General features: G+C 47.1%; 1 protein-coding gene across 5 annotated transcripts in view; it reads left to right on the top strand.

The window, feature by feature from the left end:
- GGT1 (gamma-glutamyltransferase 1) overlaps window positions 1–18,370 on the top strand; it is a 57,209-nt gene extending 38,839 nt beyond the window's left edge. For 4 of the 5 annotated variants that reach the window (XM_051805349.1, XM_051805353.1, XM_051805350.1 and 1 more), the window contains 12 exons: window positions 7,036–7,197; window positions 7,817–7,944; window positions 8,164–8,253; window positions 9,233–9,425; window positions 10,593–10,750; window positions 11,625–11,774; window positions 12,274–12,410; window positions 13,271–13,458; window positions 14,283–14,410; window positions 15,238–15,350; window positions 16,365–16,478; window positions 17,533–18,370. In XM_051805349.1, coding sequence (XP_051661309.1) covers window positions 7,036–7,197; window positions 7,817–7,944; window positions 8,164–8,253; window positions 9,233–9,425; window positions 10,593–10,750; window positions 11,625–11,774; window positions 12,274–12,410; window positions 13,271–13,458; window positions 14,283–14,410; window positions 15,238–15,350; window positions 16,365–16,478; window positions 17,533–17,676 — 1,705 coding nt within the window. In that variant the 3' untranslated portion in view covers window positions 17,677–18,370. Of the gene's footprint in view, window positions 1–2,033; window positions 2,266–7,035; window positions 7,198–7,816; window positions 7,945–8,163; window positions 8,254–9,232; window positions 9,426–10,592; window positions 10,751–11,624; window positions 11,775–12,273; window positions 12,411–13,270; window positions 13,459–14,282; window positions 14,411–15,237; window positions 15,351–16,364; window positions 16,479–17,532 lie in introns of those variants that run through there. The other variant, XM_051805348.1, reaches the window with a different exon arrangement.
- Window positions 18,371–19,647: the final 1,277 nt, after the last annotated feature.

Genomic DNA, 19,647 nt, shown 5'->3' on the forward strand with positions numbered 1-19,647 from the left:
TATGACAGACTGAAAGTGCAGAGGGCTCTGTTTGGGGCACAGACCAGCTATCTTTCCACGCTGTCTGCTTTTTCAGAGGACAGTTGTTTTGGCACAGATCCTGTCACAATCTTTTCTGTGGAGCATCATAGGTCTCACATCAAAAATTTAGATAAAGTGAGAGTGGTATGTGTTACTAGCTGAATGTGGCCTGGACTCTGTATGTGTACTTCAGACTGGCCAGTAGAAAAAAGCAGGTGCATCAAATCTTTCTGAGCCTGCAGAATATTTTCTGTACCAATATCTACTTTCTGGAAAGCTTCTGTTTTTGCTCAAGGTCTCTTGGATAATAGCAATATAACTGAAGGGGTGTACCCTCTTGATGCAACATATTGAAAGGGGTATCTGAAAGTCCTCTTTGAAGGATGGGCACATGCTAGATCCCTTCTGAATATCTCAAGGCTGGAATGCTCATGTTTTATAATACTAATTTTTCCAAATGTAAATGTTAAACAGAACTCCATTTTGTGCCTAGTACAGAAAAGGTGCTGTATTTTTAAGGCGAGGAAATATGACTCAAAAAGCTTTTAATCTTGGAACAAGGCCAGAGTTTGTTAATGAGTCAGTGTAGTACAGCTACCATCCTTCTGAAGCAAGTGGAGATCCAGTGTATCAAAGGTTGGAGTTGGGCAGAGGGACTGGATGGGTTTGGAATTGAGACATTACCCACTTGACTGATCCTCCTAAGTCCAAAGATGGCATCTAACGGTGCTGACTGGCATCCAGGCAGACTTTGCTTCACCCTGGTTTTGCAGAATGCCTTCTGGCTGAAAGTCAGGCTTTGGACATGTGGGCTTGAATCCTTACTGTGCCCAAGTTTCAGGCAAGCTGTGATTTGCTTGTGCTGCATTCTGGATGGGCATTCAGCTCATGTTCAGAGGGGTTCTGAGGTTTCCAGTGAGCCCTGGACAGCAGCAGTGGCAGAAGCTTTGGGGGCTGAGTCTGTAGAGTCCAAAGACAGCTGGTGCAGGTCCTTACCTTGAGTCTGGGTTGCTGCTGGGGTTTATGCTGCACTGTTCAACAGCAGGTGAGCTGCAACCTTTGAGCTACAACTGTGCTCCTGAACTTGCCACAAGCAGACACGTACGATCGTTGCTTAAAAGCCTCAGTGAGGTTTAGTGATGAAGGGCAGGTTTCTTCATCCCTGCCTTCCTGCTCTGCCATTCTTCCTGCCAGAGGGTGCTCCTGTGGGAGCAGGCATGGCAGAACAGACATTGCATCTTCTCATTGCAGCTGGAGTATTAATCCAGACTAAACCTAATGACAGTTTAAGGTAGAGTGTCACTGTGATTGGTAAGAACTGGTGTGTGAGCTGATCAGGTGCCCAGGCATTGCTGGCACACTTGGCAGGCAGATTATTCCCACAAAGTGTAATCCCAGCTAAATCTGTCAAGGTGTGTGGGTTTAAGCTGAAGGTACAAACACACTTAAAATCCAGTCTCTCTGTGAACCACAAGGGTGTCAGTTGGTTAGGCAGGAGTGGTGTGAGGGTACATGACCATGTGGAGATGGAAGCACTTCTACTTAAGATGACCACAGATTTAGACTCATAGAATGATTTAGGTTGGAAAAGACCTTTGAGATCACTGATTCCAACTGTTGACCCAGCACTGCCGAGTCACCACTAAGTCCCCAGGTCCCACAGGTCTTTTAAATACCCCCAGGGATGGTGACTCCACCGCTTTCCAGGGCAGCCTGAAAATGCCTGACCACCTTTTCAGTGAAGAAATTTTTCCTGGTATACAATCTAAACCTTTCCTGGTGCATCTCGAGGCCATTTTATTTGCTCAGTTCCTTAATCGGAACTTCAGAGCGAACAACTAGGTGAGAAAAAACATTTTTACTGCATAGCAACTGAACCCCAGGAATACAGAATGATTCTGCTGGTGATACACAACCTTCATGAATGCTAAAATATGCATTTCAAAAGGTGTGGGTTCTTGACTCTTCACCCAGTCAATGATTACTTATGCATTCCTCTGGTAGTGTGAATTCAAACATAATGAGTTTCAATGGGTTAATCTCTGCGAGCAGAGCAGTACAAATACCAAATAGTATGGTATGCTTGGGAGAGCTTTTAAGTGAAGATAAGTGGTTCCTGCCACTGCTACAAGGATGTATTGCCCCTAGAAAAGGGTTTGTTTCTCGAGAAAGGACAGTCAAAGGAGATCAGTACACACAGCTCTGTGCAAAAGGACAGGAGGGACTTGCAAATATTCTCCAGAGGTAAGGGGGAATTAGGAATTACTTTCATTAAGCCATTCCTCTCAGCCTGATAGTGATGTGTGGGATTTCTTATTCCACATAATAGGGGACAATGTGAGTTTTTTAATATATCAGAGGAAAGCTTGCCAAAAGAGAATGATAGGACCTGACTAATCAGTCTGAGTAAGCTCAGGTCTAATGAACAGCTGCAAGTTTAAAGGTAGAAGAAGAGCACCTGAAAACTTCTTTTGCAAAGTTGGGAGAATTGAGCTATTTTAATGAAGTATTTTGACTTTAAGTTGGGAGTGATTGTAACAGTAATGTTCTGAATGAATTTGTAAAACTTTAATAACTTGGATTTTTGAGATTGAGTTTGCTGGTTCTGGATTTCTGGGACGTCCTCAACTAGAAAACACAGTGAAAACCATGTGACAGGGGGAATTCTGGATTTATTCCACCTTTCTGCCCTTTTTTCACTTCATAGTTTATGCTGAAGTGTCTTAAAGTAAAAAAATGCTGGGTTTGATGCTAAAATTTCTGCAGGGAAACATGAAAGATTTTTGAGGAAAAAGTTGCTTCAAGAGGAAATTATTGTTTCATTCTCATTAAATTCGAGGTTTACTCTACATTGGACAGAATACTACATGCCATTAGGCTTCAGAAAGGCCACTGCCTGTGGTAGAATTGCAATCTGTGGTCACAGCAGCTCGGTTTGAGCAGCACACCTGAGAGCCAGCCGGGCAGCCGCTCCGCTCGGGCACCGTGCTGTTCTATTCAGTGTCCATTATCTCTGGCTTGACTTCACAGCAATAAAGACCATTGATCTCCATGGAGGCCTTTCTCCTGAAAATTCATCTGTATCCACACGAGTCTGAGATGCTGGGATTAACAAAGAGGGTGCTAAAAGCTTTTGTCCTGCCTCTGAGGGGAGGGTCGAACAGGGCATGGAGAACTGGCACAGAGGAACCGGCTCTGGGGGAAGGTTTTAACTGAGTTGAGTGGAGTTACTGTGATTCTCCAGGACTGCTCTGCCTTCCTGCTCCAGATGGGACCAGTGCCTAGGTCTGAATTTGGAAGCCTCTTGGGGCTTCCTCATGATTTGGCTGAACTCTGCTTTAGTTCCCTTATCACTGGTGGAGATGAAGACCTGCATAAGACTTGAATTTAAGTATCTTGTGATGAATAAGTACAGGAAATTCATAGTTTATCCCATAATGCTGGATCAGTAATGGGACATTTGGGTGAACAGCCCTTGGGCCTCTGCTAGAAACCTGGCTCTCCTACTTTTAGGCCTCTGCTGGGGGACCTGCAGCAACCTTGTGACTGTTCCCTTTAGGTACATTCTCACCCAAAAGTCATTGACAGTTCACTCTGCAGAACAGTAGAGTGTGAAAACATTATTTCAACTGTTTGTTATTAATTATTATCATTATTATGATAATGTTACTGATACAGATTAGGTTTTGAGTGTTATCAGAAGAGCATGGCCTGTGTCCTATGACAAGAGTCAAGATGTCCAAACTACCATTGCGTATCATGTGCTGCCTGGGGAAAGTAAGGAAGGATGTCTCAAAGCTAATGGCCAAGTAGTGGCTACTGGGCTGGTTGTGGGAGTACAAGGATCTCTCAGGAGTGGTGCTGAGCTATGCAGCTGTTGCAAGATGGGCTTAAAGCAGAAACCTGTTGGGTTAAAGTTTTAATCGTTATCCCAGAGTTCTTTGTCATCTTCTGGCACCCTGCTGTTCTCTCCCCATTGCTTTCTGGCTGGTACATCTCCTCTTTCTCCTCTTCCAGTTCTCCTGGTGCTTTCCCTGACCATGGCAGATTCCTCATCTCTACAGAATGCCTCAGTTCTCTTGGCAGAGATGTCAGACCCTGATCTCCTGCCTGACACCAGCTAGCCTGTTGTACTGGGGTTCTTTATTTGAAAAACAGTGTCCTGTTTAAATAAGGTTGCACACGTTGTGACACATCTCAATACAGCTCAGTGGGGTTTCTTGTAGAGGCATAGCTCTGCTATTTGCTGGTCCACCCCCTCTCCTAATGTAAATTAAGGCAATCAGGCTACATTTTAAATTCCATGGCTAACACTGGCTCTTGGACCTTTATAACAATGAGAAATAGTTGTATTGCTTTTAATTACTTTATAACCCCTCTCTCATGGAGACCTATTGCTTCTGCCAAGCAGCACTCTGTGACTGAAGCCAAGCTTCCAAGCAGCTGGATTTGGCAGAGATGTGGAGGTTGGAGCCAGCTCAGGTGGTGGCCTGCAGCTGCTGCTCCACTCCCAACAATAAATCATAGCAGGGACTTGACTCAGAGCCAAGGTTCAAATAGATTATTTGGGCAAAAACTCAGCTGTTGCTGCCACGTGCCTGCCCAGGTCACAGGGTGAGTGTGGAGAGGTAGGTTAGTGGATATCTGCAGGCTCCTGATTCATCTCCTGATTTCTGTACAGCATGTCTGGCTCTGCTGTGCCACAGTTGGGAAGGCAGTAAGGGCTGTGCAAGGGATGCTTCCCTCTAGGGTCAGGCCTGAAAAGGTTAAGGAACTTATGGGAGTTGAGCTGGCAGTAAAGGTGGAGGGGATTATCCTCAGCTGAGTTTGCTCTCTGTAGTGTTGAAAACAAGAAAGCTGCAGGTCTTTAGCTCATACATCTGCTGCTTCCTTAGCAGGATCAGTCTGGCAGATGGCACCTTTATTAAGAGCATTGACATGGGTTGCAGATGCCCAGCCCAGAGGACGGTGTGGTGCCACAGTGCAGCACAGGGGCAGTGCCCAGCAGTCAGTGCCTCTTCATGGCAGCCTGGGTGTGTTCCTGCCCCAGTGGTGTGTGTCTTATCCTCACCCTGGGGCTGGCAGGCCAGGAGCTGTGCCTGAGGCAGATGAAGTGGACTGGAGGGCCATTTCTCAAGGTCTCTGCACTCACCAGGCAGTAGGACACCCAGCATGGAGCTCTTAGGGTCTAGGGGATACTCACAAGTGTGATACAATTCCAGAGAGGAGGTGAAAGGTGAGAACAGAGGTAGTATCTGAGATTTCCCCTTCTCCTCTCCTGCTGTGGGAATAACTTGCCTGAGGAGGCAGTAAATCTCTCCAGGAGCCAGGCAGTGAGGCAAACAGCTGTGGGGGAGAGCTGAGAGCCCAGCCAGGAGCCCACGGGTTAACACAGCCCCTGCAGAGCTTAAGTCAGCCTGGGCTTGCAGGACAGCCCAGCATAGAGCAGCCTTCAGATGAAACAAAGTACCTTCTGCCGAGCTGGGGCCAGATAAAAGATCCCATGGCATTCCTTGTGAAGCCTGGAGGAGACTGCCAGTGCTGAAGCTGAACTGTGCCAACGAACAAAACTGTCTTTAAACTCTGAGGCTGTGTGTGAGCTATTGTTGGGGACATAATGGCTTCTCTGTTTCCCTGCACAGACATTGCTCTGCAAACACGCCACTGGTCTCTTTTAAAAGTAGTTGAGTGTAAATTAAGCTCTAGAACCTGGAAAGAGGTTTCGTCCATTTACCTTTTGCTGTCCTCAGTTGACATTTGTTTGTAGAACAGCACATACAGTAGAAATACATCCTGTTTTGAGCTGCTTTACCTGGAGATGGTCATCTTTAAAGCTCAGACTAAGACTCACAGAGCTTGGATAGCAAATGTATATCTCCTATTTTAAATAACAGGAGTGAGGGTGAGGTTGAGGGGGCCTTGCTTGCTAATTACCTCCCTCTGAGAAAAGTTTTGGGCTGGCTGGCCTGGCCTGTTTCCTCTCCTTAGCTCAGTGCTGGCACAGTCACTGCTCTCTAATCCTGTGTGTGTGGCTGCTGCAAGGCACTGAGTGCCGCTCTGGCTGCTGGAGTTCACTCTGCTTTGGGCTGCTGAACATCCACAGAGGTTGGGGTTGGTGGATCCGTTCTTCACCCACAATTCCATGGTCTGGCTTGTCTCTGAGGATGGCAGATGCTTTGGTGAGGTAAAGGTTACTGTGCAAGTACTGTAGTTGTGGTAAAAACCCAAAGCTGCACTACGCAGGGGAAGGTAGTCCCCGAGGGCAATGTAATGAATTTAGGTCTATTTTGCTAGAACAATCCTGTAACAGAAAAGGAAATGGGTCAAAGAGCAGTTGTTCAAGCTGCAAGTGATAAACTGTCAGTCCCACCAAGGGTTATTCCCTCATTAACTCTCAACTCATCCTGGTGTGTATCTGGAATACACTTGCTGGGGAGCTCCTTGGCTTGCTATGCTCACTTACAGATGAGCTGTAACCCTGTGCACCCACAGGACTGGGACACATGGAGATATGAGCACTGGCCATTTCCTCTGGAAATGGCTGGCTTTTTGGGAAAGTGCTCTGGCTGAGGGCCCCAAACAGGAGTGACTGCTGTGCTCACACTGGGCTGTGCAAAACAGCTTTGGCTGAGGTTGCTGGCTAATGACTAAGACATGTTTTGCACTGGTTCTTGACAACCTTCTGGACAGAGACTCCTCCACAGATGTGGTGTTTAAAAGATTATATGAAGTTAAATTTTTAAAAAAAGTTTCTTCTGAAGATGATGTGAGTCATGACTAACACCAGTTGTGTTCTGCTCCTTGGATTTCCCTTCTCACCTCTGAATCTGCAGCTTTTCCAGTGTGTGATGTTACCTGCCTGCTGTGAGGCTGGTTCTTACCCAAGTGATAGTTGCTGGTTTGAGGATATGGAAGGAGGTAGATGAAAACACTCCACTTGTGCCTGGTCACCTGCTCCCTAATTCCCATGTGGCCCCGAGGCAGCAGGGCTGATAATCCTGTCTCTTCCCACAGGAAGATGAAGAAGCGCTGTGTGGTGGCTGCAGTCCTGGCCACAGCTCTGCTGGGGCTCATCTTGTTCCTGGGACTGTTCTTCGGGCTGCGCTCAGGGGACACTCACACGTACAAGAGGGCGGCCGTGGCCACAGACGCAGGGCCGTGCTCGATAATTGGAAGGTACCCACTGATTGTGCCATGATTCTCAGCTCTGACAGCTCCTGCACGAGGCAGGACTGTTGTTTCCCCGATGCCCAGGTGCAATCCTGGCAGCTGCCCAGCATGGATAATCAATCCCTAATCTCCCTGTAGAAAGAGGAGGCCCTAATAAAACCTGTTTTTTTACCATGGGCAGCATTACTGCAGTTGCTCACAGACAACGTAGCAGGCAAAGTTTCCCTGGTTCCATGAACAATGAGAACCAGAGTTGCCTTTCTAGCTCCTTTTAAAAAACATTTATCAAGATGTCTCCCAGTTCTAGTCTCAAGTGCTGCAGATCTAAGGCTCCTCAGAAAGTTGTTTCTCATGAGAAATGAATGTGTCTGGAATGCCCGTCCCCTCACATACTTTGACACATCTCTGTCTTTTCAAGCTAGTTTGGATGTGTCTGCACCAAGATTATTAGGATGTGTTCTCTATGGTGACAGGCTAAAAACTTCCTATTCCTGAGGAACCTATAGACTTGGTGTAGACAAATATGCATTAGACAATCTGTCATAGCTGCTCTGACGAGATGAATCCACTGCTCACAGTGGTAGCTGAGACACTGTAACTTGCCACCTTCTCTTCTGCTGCACAGGGACATCCTTCAGCGAGGAGGATCAGCAGTGGATGCTGCAATTGCAGCTCTGCTTTGTATAGGACTCATGAATGCTCACAGCATGGGCATAGGAGGAGGCCTCTTCTTTACCATCTACAGCAGCACAGGTAAGGGACACATCTGGAACAGTTTGAGAACTTTATCTAAGGCAGGTGATTTATCCTACCTGAGCTAAAGTAAAAGACTGATGCTCACAACCTCTGGGGGAATGTCGTCAAAGTAATTGCCAAGAAACTGGCTCACGTTGATCAGAGACCTTCAGCAGAGACCACGGCTGTGTGCTGAGTCCAGAGCTAAACATCATCTTCCTTGCTCTGTCATTAAAGGAAAAGTGGAAATCATTAATGCAAGAGAGGTGGCTCCAAAGGGCGCATCGGAGGCCATGTTTGGGAACAACACACAGCTCTCTCTGAAAGGTATGGCGAGGGCTGTTTCACTGCTTTTGGGGGGACCATGTAGCTCCAACATTAGCTGCTGCAGGCACATCTGAATCAAGAACATTTCTTACTGGGTTCTTGCCTACCTACAGGATTTCTCACCTGGAAATGTCCTCTGCTTTACACAGCCTGCAAACTCTGTCCTGACAAAGAAGCTAAAAATAATGTCCTTTAAACTAGTCATTCAGCCCAACACTTTCTGCTTTTCACTTCATGAAAATACGGGTGAATCCAAAGCACTGAGCATAACCTGTTCCATATCTGGCATCTTTCCTTTCCGCCTCTTTGAATAAATCTTTGTGGATCACCTGGGTTCTTCTCAGTTCAAGTGTCCTCCTTAAATACTTGTTGTGGCATCAACTAATTGCTTGGGGCATCCAGAAAAGTAATTTCCTTTTGGGGAAGTATTTTCTAATAAAAAATAGAAAGAAATACTATCTAGTTCTCTTCATAGTCACTCCTCTAACCAAGAAGGAATAGCACCTTGGAGGGGGTTTGAGCACTGTGTTGAACTTCTGAGAGATGCCAAGGAGAACAGGATTGAAGCAAGCTGATGCTTCACTGTGCAGAGTAGTCATCAATCTGTTGCAGTTGTAGAGTTACAATGCTGCAACAAAGTTTTTGGCTTAAGTGTGTCGCAGTCTGTGTCCTCTCGCAGTGATAGCTTTTGGTGTTCTGAGCAGCTTTGCTCTGAAACAGAGCCTACTGAGGGGAAATGACCCTAAAACTCGAGTTACCAGCAAGAGGACAGAGGCATCTCAGCAGTCCAGAGTACGTAGGTGCAAATGTCAGACCGAATAATTCTGTTAAGCACCGTGTGCACAAAGGGGAGCTGGTCACAGCACACACAACCCCTGCCTAAAATCAGGGCTGGCAGAGACACCTGCTCTACCTCCTGCTCCATCAGTTGCTTTCTTTCCTTGCTGTGGAAGACTAACATGTTCCTTATCTGCTCCAGGAGGACTGTCCATTGCTGTTCCAGGAGAAATCCGTGGCTATCAACTGGCTCACGAACGTCATGGCAAACTGCCATGGAGAGAACTGTTTCTACCCAGTATCAAGTTGGCAAGAGAAGGGTTCCCTGTTGGGAAAGGCCTTGCAGCAGCCATCGAATCAAAAGAGGAGTCAATTGAAAGCAATCCCTTGCTGTGGTAGGTAGAGCAGTTGCTGTTCTGTGCAGACAAATTTGGGGTAGCTGCATCCTGGCTGCAAATCTCTGTGTTTGTGTAACATAGTGTCTGTGAGAGTGTGCCTGCCCTCCAGTCACCACGCTCACTGTGCTGCTGATGTTATTGCAGCTACCTGAAGGTGCTAAATCATGTGGCCAAGTGTAGGAATGTTTGGTCCTGACCTTTAAAGGGGGGAAAATTCTACTCTTAAATTCATTTGTCTGAGCAAAGTTGGAATCAGAGTATGTGCTGGGATCAATCTGCCAGATGGCAATGTGTTCTCTGAATCCTCAGCTTTTCCTCGTGCTGTAAGTGTACCAAGCTAATCATACCTGCATTTGGAGCAATTGCAAAGTCTCTTTGAACATCTCATCTGCTGTCAGGCAGTGGGAATTTGGGTTGTCTTACTCTGCAGTCAGTCTTCCTCAAGCAATGCCTTTGACTGTCCACTTCTGGCAATGACTGTGAACATGAAGGGTTATAAATGCTCCTCCTCTTCTTGAAGTCAAACCCCTAGTGTTTATGTCCAGCCTTTCTGGAGATCATGCTCGATTCTCTCTTTTCCTTAAAATATCTGCCAACTGCAGGTTGGATTTCCAGTTCAATTGGGATATACAGCCTGGGCTTATCTCCTGTACTCGTGTGTGGCAGGTCCACAACAGCACATCTGTGACCCATGATGAGGGAGCTAGAGAGGAAACCATCTACCTTAAAGTGATCTAACACACAGGGATTGAAATGCATTCTTCTGGACTCACTGGAAGCTTTGAACCTCATGGCTTCATAGTCTGTGCTCTGAACTGAACTGCTTGAGTTCAAGGACTTGGGCCCATCCTGGGCATCTTGAGGCAGTTGTTGGCCCCTTGGGCAGGCAGGGAAGGTGGGTGCCTTGCTGTAAAAGATGGACACTCACTGCTGCAGCCTTCACTGAGCAAACTGAGCAGTATGGAATCCCAGTTCAGAAACCACTGGTCACTTTTATGTCCCAGTACAAGATGTCAGGACCCCTGGGGCATGGCTCAGGCAGTGTCTCTTCTCTCCAGGAGGCCTTTAGCATGAACACTCAGATACTGGGTCAGCTGCTACAGGTACTCACAGTTTTGAACTTGTCTCTCAGACCTGATCTTCTCAATCTCCTTTCTCTGTTAGTGAAGTGTTCTGCAAAGGAGGGAAAATTCTGCGTGAGGGTGATATCATCAAGATGCCTAAACTAGCCAAGACATACGAGACTATAGCCACAGAAGGAGCAGATGCCTTTTACACAGGAAGCCTGGCAGAACAGATCATCGCTGACATCCACAGCGCAGGTGAGAAACAGGACATCTGTCCCAAACAGCAGGAGTGGCCTGACTGCTCAGCACCCAGGGAGGAGCCAGTGACCTGTGGAAGCCTCGGGAGTGGGTCAAACCTGCTGCCTGAAATGCTCCCTCTGAGATCTGTGGCAACAGGACACCCAAAAGAAGCTTCAGCACTTTAATGGATGTGCTTGAAACTCAGTCAGAAATGGGGAGTTTTTCCTGTGCATTTCTGTACCACATAACCAAGCAAATCTGAGTGGCTCTGGCAGTGGCTTAGTAGGTACAGGCTCTGTTTACAGAGCCTGAATCCAACAAGTTTGTACCTGAAACATTACGTGCGTGGTTCTGTAAACTCTGGGCTGTTTGATCTCTCGGCACCACTAGATGGTGGCAACATCCTGTCCTCACCAGCTAGCATTGACTAGCTTCGGTGAATCTCCTGTGGGCCATTTACCAGCTTCATTTGTGGTAGATAATTACTTACTGCCTTCCCCCTTCTGATAAAAAAGGCAACGGAACACACAAATTATTCTACTTGTGGGGTAGCACAAACTATCTGCATCCTCCCTCCTGTAAACAGGACTCTGGAGGACATTTTGTTACCTGACATTGCTGGTGTCCTTTGTAAAAAAAAAAAAAAAAAAATAAAAATGTGGATCCACCAGAGTTTTGGCTGCTGTAAACCAGCCCAACTCCGTGCTTAGGCTATCTCAGCCTCAGACAGATCTATCAAGGAATAAATTCATCTTCTGTGCACATGCCACTTTTTGGGGTTGTCCATGTTCCCTCCCACCCTTGCTGTGATTCATGGTGATGGAGCACAATCTCCTCTTCTCATCAGAGATCACACAAACCCACATCTCTAGTTTTCTTTCCTTTCCAGGAGGGATTGTCACACTGGAAGATCTGCGGGACTACAATGCAACCGTGATCAATGACCCCATAGAGGTCACACTCGGGGAGTTCACCCTCTACACGCCCAGTGCCCCCCTGAGTGGCCCAGTGCTGGCCCTCATTTTCAACATACTGAAAGGTGAGAGTGCCACTGAGCAGTGCCTCACAGGCAGCAGGAGCTGGGAGAGCTCCAAAAACACCATTTTTTGTTTGGGAACCAGGGCCTCCCTTGATAGCTCTCTAGCAGGTGAGGATCCCTCCTGAAGTCTCGGACTCAAGATGCAGAAACATTCCTGTTCTGCCCTAAACTCAGGGATGTCACCTTCCTACTTGAAATACAGGTGCAAGAGGAAAAATATTCTCCTGATTGGGGAACTTCCCTGATACCTGTATGGGTGGAACCTAATGTATACTTGAGGCTTCTTTGGAAAACATCTCTGCAAGTATAAATGCTGCTGATGACTGCCACAGTGCTCAAAACTACCGGAGCTCCTGTGTTCTCCATGTGGAGATTAGGACAGTCCAGTGACTCCATCTCTGTAGAGAGTGGGCTTTGAGGTTATACCTTTGACACAGGTGTATTAGCAGTCCTTTGACCCTGTACTTTGTGCTCACATTTGCTTATCTTCTGTTGTCAGGATATAATTTCTCTGCTGACAGCATCAGAACCGTGGAGGAGAAAGGTCTGACTTACCACCGCATTGTGGAGGCCTTTCGCTTTGCCTACGCCAAGAGGACTTTACTGGGAGATCCAAAGTTTGTCAACATTACAGAGGTACCTGGCAAAAGCCTTCTCTTTCTGCAACACCAAGGTTGACTGGAACATGGCTTGAAGTTTTTGGTTGACTAAACTTTGTCAGGTGTGCTCTGTGCCACCTGCTATTGACAGGCACTGAAATAGCTCTGAATCAAAATGTGAAGTCCTGTGTGACTCATGGATGAGCTGTGAGGGATATATATGGAGGAAACCTTCCTGCTGTAAGGAATAGCAAACTCCTCAATCCAGCAGAAGTGTTTGAGGATGTTTAGGGCTAACCCTGCCTGTTTTGATAGTGTTTGAAGCCCTATTCACTATATGACATTTCCAGCATCCTTGTGGCTCACTAACCACAGTCCTGCCTATAGTAGAATGGACCAATGGATGGGAAGGGGTGAGACAGAAACCCTGCTTTTCCCAACTTCACACTTTGTGCTTTTACTTCTGTGGCTGCAAAAGCAGTAGGATCTGAGCCCAGCCCAGCTTGATGAACACAAATTTTCAACTGACAGAGTCATGGTCAGAGCTTGCCTTGGCTTTGTCCTCTCAATCCGATTCTGTTCCTCTCATCTCTGAAGCAAGAGTAGCCCTGCTTGCCTATGCCTTACAGCAGTGTGGAGGACAGCTTTCCATAGTGCTGCAAAAATGGATGCTGATTAACTTCTACACAAAGGGGTGCACTGTAACAGCTGCTCCTGTGACTGCTTAAAATGCTCTTTGGTACAATGTCCATCTTCCAAGAAGAAAAGCCCCTGCTGGAAAACTATAGCCTCACTGCTGGGATGTGCCACTGTTCTGTAGTCTGAAGCATTGGATATCAGCCTCATAACTACATGTCTCTTAATCTGCTGAGTAACTGCATTGGATTTCTCTGACAGGCAATCAGAAACATGACATCCGAGTTCTTTGCGGATGGTCTCCGGAGGAAAATCACAGACAACACCTCCCATCCAGTTGACTACTATGAGCCCGTGTATTACACTGGAGATAATGCCGGTACATCCCACATCTCCATTGTGGCTGATGATGGCAGTGCTGTGTCCGCCACCAGCACCATCAACCAATAGTATGAGCTCAGACATTACTTCCCTGTAGGCCTTTGCCATCTTCCTAGTGGTGGTTCTGGGGTTGGTATCAAACACCTCTGAGCTGTCACCTCTTGGGAGGGGTAGGGACCAGTAGCACTGTTGATGGGCACTTCTGCTGAGCTTGCAGGTTAGTCCTGAACACTGAGGCCTTGTGGTTGGGTCAGAGGACGAGGTGCATTCTCTCTCATTAGTTTCCCTCCCCAAGACAACATTCACTGCATCTGGATCTTCTCATAAGCAGTACTATCGCTGCAGGCTCTGATTGCCCAGGCTTTTGGAAGGAATTTGAGCTAATGCAGCTGGCCTGGAAGTGCAGTGTTTGGCTTTGAGTGCTGTCAGAAAGAACTGTGTTCATGCCTATAGCCTGAAGCCAGAGTGTGAAGGTTCTTTTTGTCCATAGAAAATGTGGGCAAAAATGTCTCTAGCTTGACACATCTAAGCAAACTCCCAGCCATTCCCAAATGTGCCAGCCTTGGAGCTGTGCTGCCTCTGAATGGAGTGCAGTACTGCCCAGCTGGAAGGGGAAATAGTTGTCCTTAGCTGCTGTGCTGGTTTTCCCCTTGGGGTTCTTGAAGAGGAGCTGTAGGCAGGGCTCTAGGCTGTCTTTCCTCTGTGTGTAGCTGTGTACTCATGGTATTAACTGCCTCCTTCCCCCCTAGGGGTGACAGAAAGTCCTTTACAATGGGAGGGAGTGGAGAGTTACTCCAATCAAATCCCAGGTTTCACATTGCAGTAATTCACCTGAAGCTCCTCCTGGATTTGCTCTGGTTTTGACATGTCTATGACAACTTGTTTTCTCTAGTTTTGGCTCTGATGTACGATCCAACGTGAGTGGAATCATATTTAATGATGAGATGGATGACTTCAGCTCGCCTTACATAATCAATGGATTTGGGATCCCTCCTTCTCCAGCAAATTTCATAGCACCAGGTAGCTGTAAACTACCTTCCTGACTCGGGGTTTTGGCTCTGTCGTGTCTGCCATCAGGCACAGATCTGGGACCTTCTGCAGGGGGCAGGGATGGAAGCGAGTCACCTGGCACTCCTGCCAAAAGCACACAGCCAGCCAGCCCTGGTGCACCCTGGAGGAGGAGAGGCTGTCTAGAGAAAAACTCTTCTGTATGCCTCCTTCCACAAACCCTTTCCCAGGGAAATCAGTACATGTCCAGTGGAATGACTTAAAAGCTGCAAAAGATTTCTTTGAAGTAACTGAAGAGAGAGGCAGCAGCAGGAGCTGACTGCAAAGTGCAGGATGGCACTGTCCAGCCTTCTCCCTCCTTCCTGGAGAGCTGTAGGGCACCCTGGGATAGATCTAATTAACACACCTTATCCAGGCAACCTGCCTGCTCCACCACCACTGTTTCCTGCAGACCCATCTCACTGCTGACAAAGCAGGCTGGGATTCTGCTACCTTCCTGTACTCCTGTACTTTGGAGAGGGACAGGGGAGTGAAAGGACAAGAGTGGAAGTCCTGTGGTGCACTGGAGACAGCTGCATCACAGACAGCCCCAGATGGGACAGGACTGGAGGAAGGTGCCTTCAGCCTCTGCATGGAGGACCAGGGTTAAGCTTGGCATTACAGGGGCAAGAAGGAGATGGGTGCAGGGGATGGTGGGATCCCCAGCGACCAAACAAGGCACATGAGCTGAGTCAGGAAGGTGGATACGGAGGCTCTGGATTTAGACATGGAGCAGGAGCTGGCACTTTGTAAGGTGCAGGTAGAAAACTGAGCCTCTGTTGCATCTGTGTTCCTGACAGGTAAACAGCCAATGTCCTCTATGTGCCCCTCCATCTTGGTGGACAAAACAAAAAAGGTGAAGATGGTGGTTGGTGCTTCTGGAGGAACAAAAATAACGACAGCAACAGCACTGGTATGTGATGGTGTGGGCAAATGGGGAACACCACCAGGCAAAACTAGAGAGAGGCAGCTTTTGGGGCTCTGTTCTACACCTGTGACATGATCATGGCTGTGGCTCCCTGCCATGGGCCAGGGGCTTGAAAAGGAGGCTTCTGCCTGGCATTCGAAGGGCCAGACCTCCAACTCTTGCCAGAGCTACAAAGGGTCTGCTATTAGACTGCTTCTTTCAGTGGCTCCAGGTCTTTTCCTTTGCCAAGTTGTTCTTACCACTTGTGGAAGATTTGTGACTTCAGATTAGCTTTGAGTTTTCTCTGGGTCTCCATGAACTAGACTCTTTACCTAGTTTAGAGCCGTTCCCATCCACCAGCCTAAACTTTGTCACACAGGGAGGTTAATAAGAACTTAGCTCAGGCATGATGTCAGTGACAAGCAGGCTCTCTGTGAGCTGCTGTGGCTGCCACTCAAATGTCCAACTAGCCTAAAAGTGACTGCAGAAGAAAGCTGTCCCCTGTGCCAGCACACACAGCAGCACCAAGCTTTCTGGCTGAGGTAGAGAAGTCAGCAAAAACCACTATAAGTGGCTTTCTAAGCCTCAGACCCTGAGGCTGTTCTCCCTCCCCAGCAGCTCCAGCCTGCAGTTCAAGCACGTAGAGATGAGCCAGGCCCAAAAGAACTGGTTGCACAATAGCAGGAGGCTGTAGCTTGCTGAGGTGACTGTTGGGTGCTTAATCACAGCAGCATAAATCCAGCCACTGTAACTTAAGGATCTGATCCTTTTACTATGTTAATTTTAGTAACTCACAATCTCTTTGTGTGTGAATCCTACTAAGCATATACAAGTTGACTGGCTGCAATGTACTGTGTTTTGCTTAGCCAAGATAAGAACCACTGAGAGCCACATGAACCAGAAATGGTGCCTTTTATGTGCTCTGGTGAACACCCTTCAGGCTTCTCTGCTTGTGTGCCTACAAGGGTCAGGCCTCCTTGAAGACAAGTAACTAACATTAGGGCTTTTTGCTTCTCACAGACAATCATGAATTCCATCTGGTTTGGTTATGATGTGAAGAAAGCAGTGGAAGAGCCCAGAGTCCACGATCAGCTGTTTCCCAACATCACGGAGCTTGAGCAGCAAATAGAGAAGGTTGGTCTCACCCGGGTCTGGGGTGCACGTGAACTTGTATGGGCTGGGTTCCTAGTGCTGGAAAGGCATGAACTGTGGAAAATCAGGAAGTTTTGCCAAATGTTCCCTAGGTGAGCAGTATTAAAGCTGGTACAGGTCAAGTGCTGGGTCACAATAAGATGTTCAAAGTGTACCTTTGCTCTCATTCACATGGGTGTGAAGCCAGTGCATTGCAGAGTAACTACATCTGAAACCAAGCATCTGCTTGCAGTGGTGTTTGGCTCAAAGGACTTGCAAAACAGCAAACCACATCAGGGCCCAAACTATCCAGCAGTCTAAACCAGTGAGCCTCAGGAAACTCCTGTCCTATTGTGCAACCTCATGATGAATTCTGAAGCCCTGGCCCAGAGCTAAGGAGGGGGGATGCACAGAGAGACCTGGGAACAAACTTGAAAATATGTAAAGATCTCTGCGCAGTGGTGTCAGTCTGAGAGCTGATGGCAAGGCCTGCCTCACTCTGCAGGGCACTCACCTGAGTTGGCAGCTTTATTCACCCTGAGACATTACACATCACAGAGCCCTGAGACAGATGCAGGTTCTGTGCATATTTCATCCTGTGTCTCTGTATTTGGGATAACACTCCTACATAAGGTGGTTTTCTCATCAAACTATGCAGAATTTCCTCTGTTAATAAGCTTCTTACTAAGGTAACATTTGGTAGATACCTGCCAGCACTGGAGAGGATGCCCCGCTCTCTACAAGTCCTGTGTTTTCCACCACTGCCAAACAGGATCCAGCAGTCCTGGCTGTCAGTATGGGGACATCTGAGGTGGAACACTCTGTGACCAAGAATAGTATTGGTAGTGAACATCACAAATAGCACATCATCTCAATTGCACTTCTTCAAAGGCAGGGCAGCCCAGGAAGCAAAGGGAAGAGGAGGAACAACAGGCAGATTTAGACCTACACGACGCAGGCACCGAACACTGGGGTAGTCATGGAGGATGCGGGTCGCAGGCTGTGGGATGTGTACGATTTCCTTCTCCTGTTGTCCTCGCTCCCTTCTGCATTGCAGAGCATAGAAGATCAGCTGAAGAAGAGGAGGCACGACACGGCGCGGGTGAGCGGCGGCGCGGTGGTGCAGGCCATCCTCAGGACGGACAAGGGATGGGCTGCGGCCTCCGACTCCCGAAAGGGCGGCTTCCCTGCAGGCTACTGACGTGGCTCGGCTCCTTCTTTCAGTGGGCTAGTGACACCAGGGTGTGTTTGGGGGGAAGATCCTTTAGGTCTGCAACTCAGGGACTTCTCACAGGAAAGAGAACACATTTACCTGTGATTCTGTTGACGGAACTGGGACAGTTTTCTACAGCCATGACCGAAGTGCCTCATGCCACAGCCGTCTGCTAAGACAGGCATGTCCACCAGGACGTGCAGTACTTACTTGAAGAGTCTGTTCTGCCTCGAAGAGTTTGTTCCCTGCCTCCTCTCCATCCCATGAAGACAAATTGGGTGCCCAGTTTCTGCAGAAGGTCCAGCTCACTCAAGCTGCGGGAAGTGTTTCCCCTGCACGGTGTCAGCTACCAGGAATGTCCCTGTCACTGCTAGAGAAGATATTTGTTTCCTGTTGAGTAGGTGAGAGTTACAGGACTCTGGGGACTGGGTTTTCTAAGTTACAAACTAACAGATCTGTGCCATAGCAGAAAGCCCAGCTCTAGACTGGGATAAGCCAAACTCACCACTCTGTTAACAAAAGATGTTTCTGCATTTCACCCAGTTGATTATTGGAGATGAGTGGGGAAATGGGGAAATGGCTTCAAACTTTTTTTATATTTCTGTTGAGAAGGTCTAAAGGGAAGATGCTGCCTGTAAAACTCTGAGCACAACTAAAATAAATAAATACGGAGTCACACGTTTTTCTTGCCTGCACAGTTGCTACTCAAAAAGGGATGGTGAGAGTCTGTGTGAAAGAAGTTCCTCCTGAGATTTTTCTCTTCTCTTCTTTGATGAAGCAATGAGTAAACAATAATAGTTAAATATCCAAAACAAAATTGTTTTTCCTCCAGTTTGCCTTTTACCATGTCATACTGCAGGCCTGAAATACCAGAGCCTGGGGAAATGAAACTTCTAAAAAATGGCATGCTGCTGTTACTCTTGTTTGAAGGTAAGTTACCATCAACCATTTAATGACCTCTGAGAAATCCCTGTCTGATATGGAGCAGCTGAGAGTATCTGTATCTACATGAGGGGCTTTGGTGTTCACCTACCAGCATGGACCAATACATCACATCACAAACTTAGTCCAAGATCAAAACCGAATGTTCCAGGATGTTGTAAGGCTCTAGGGATGTTTATGAAATCCTTTAAACACAAGTGAAAGTAACTAAATTAATCAATTTGGCTTGTTGAAACTTCCTGTCAGTTTGTAAGAACCTTAAAATACAGAAGAGAAAATGAAAGGCTGAAATTCTAGGCATCAGGCACCTTCTCTTTCCTAAGGAGTGTCTGGAAATGAGGAGAGCCCAGTTTCAAGGAATAAAGTGATAGCTAGATCATGCTTAAATCAGTCATGACTTTGACATATATATTTGCTTATATCAGTTGAACTAAATGAGTGGCTTTTACCAAACTTTGCCTGGGGTGTGCTCTCTCTCCTTTTCCTGTCCCCTTTTATTCCTGAACTGAGACGTTCACTTTTCTTCTTCTTGTAATTCCACAACACATGCTCCTCAGTGTCAGGCTGCTGTTCACATCCAGCTTGCAGGGCCATTTTGGGAAGCTCTGGTACAAGTTTGTGTGTGGAACAGCATTGGCTGCTCTTTGGAATTGGGACTAGCTGAGCTCTCTCTTGGCCAAGTGTCCTCTGGGAAATAAAGAAAAGTACTGCACAGAAAAATAAGGTTATTGAAACCTTACAGACACTATAGTTATTCCAGTACTGGAGGGGAACTGTTTTCTGGGAAATGGAGAATCATGCTTTCTGAAAGAAGTCTGAGTAACTGCTGCTGGGCTGCCTCAAACAGTTCATGGTGCAGCAGTTGTTCCTATGTTTCTAAATTTCTTCTTGCTGGTCAAAAAACTTCCCTATTATTTATAACCTGTGTTACAAAACTTCCTTCGTGGAAAGCTCAGATTTTGCCATGGATAAAAACACTTCTGTTTACAATTGTTCCTGTAACGCATTTCAGTTCTT

Source organism: Manacus candei, unplaced genomic scaffold (assembly GCF_025592945.1).
Source record: "Manacus candei isolate 608988 ecotype Guabito, Panama unplaced genomic scaffold, ASM2559294v1 h1tg000064l, whole genome shotgun sequence".
NCBI lineage: Eukaryota > Metazoa > Chordata > Aves > Passeriformes > Pipridae > Manacus > Manacus candei.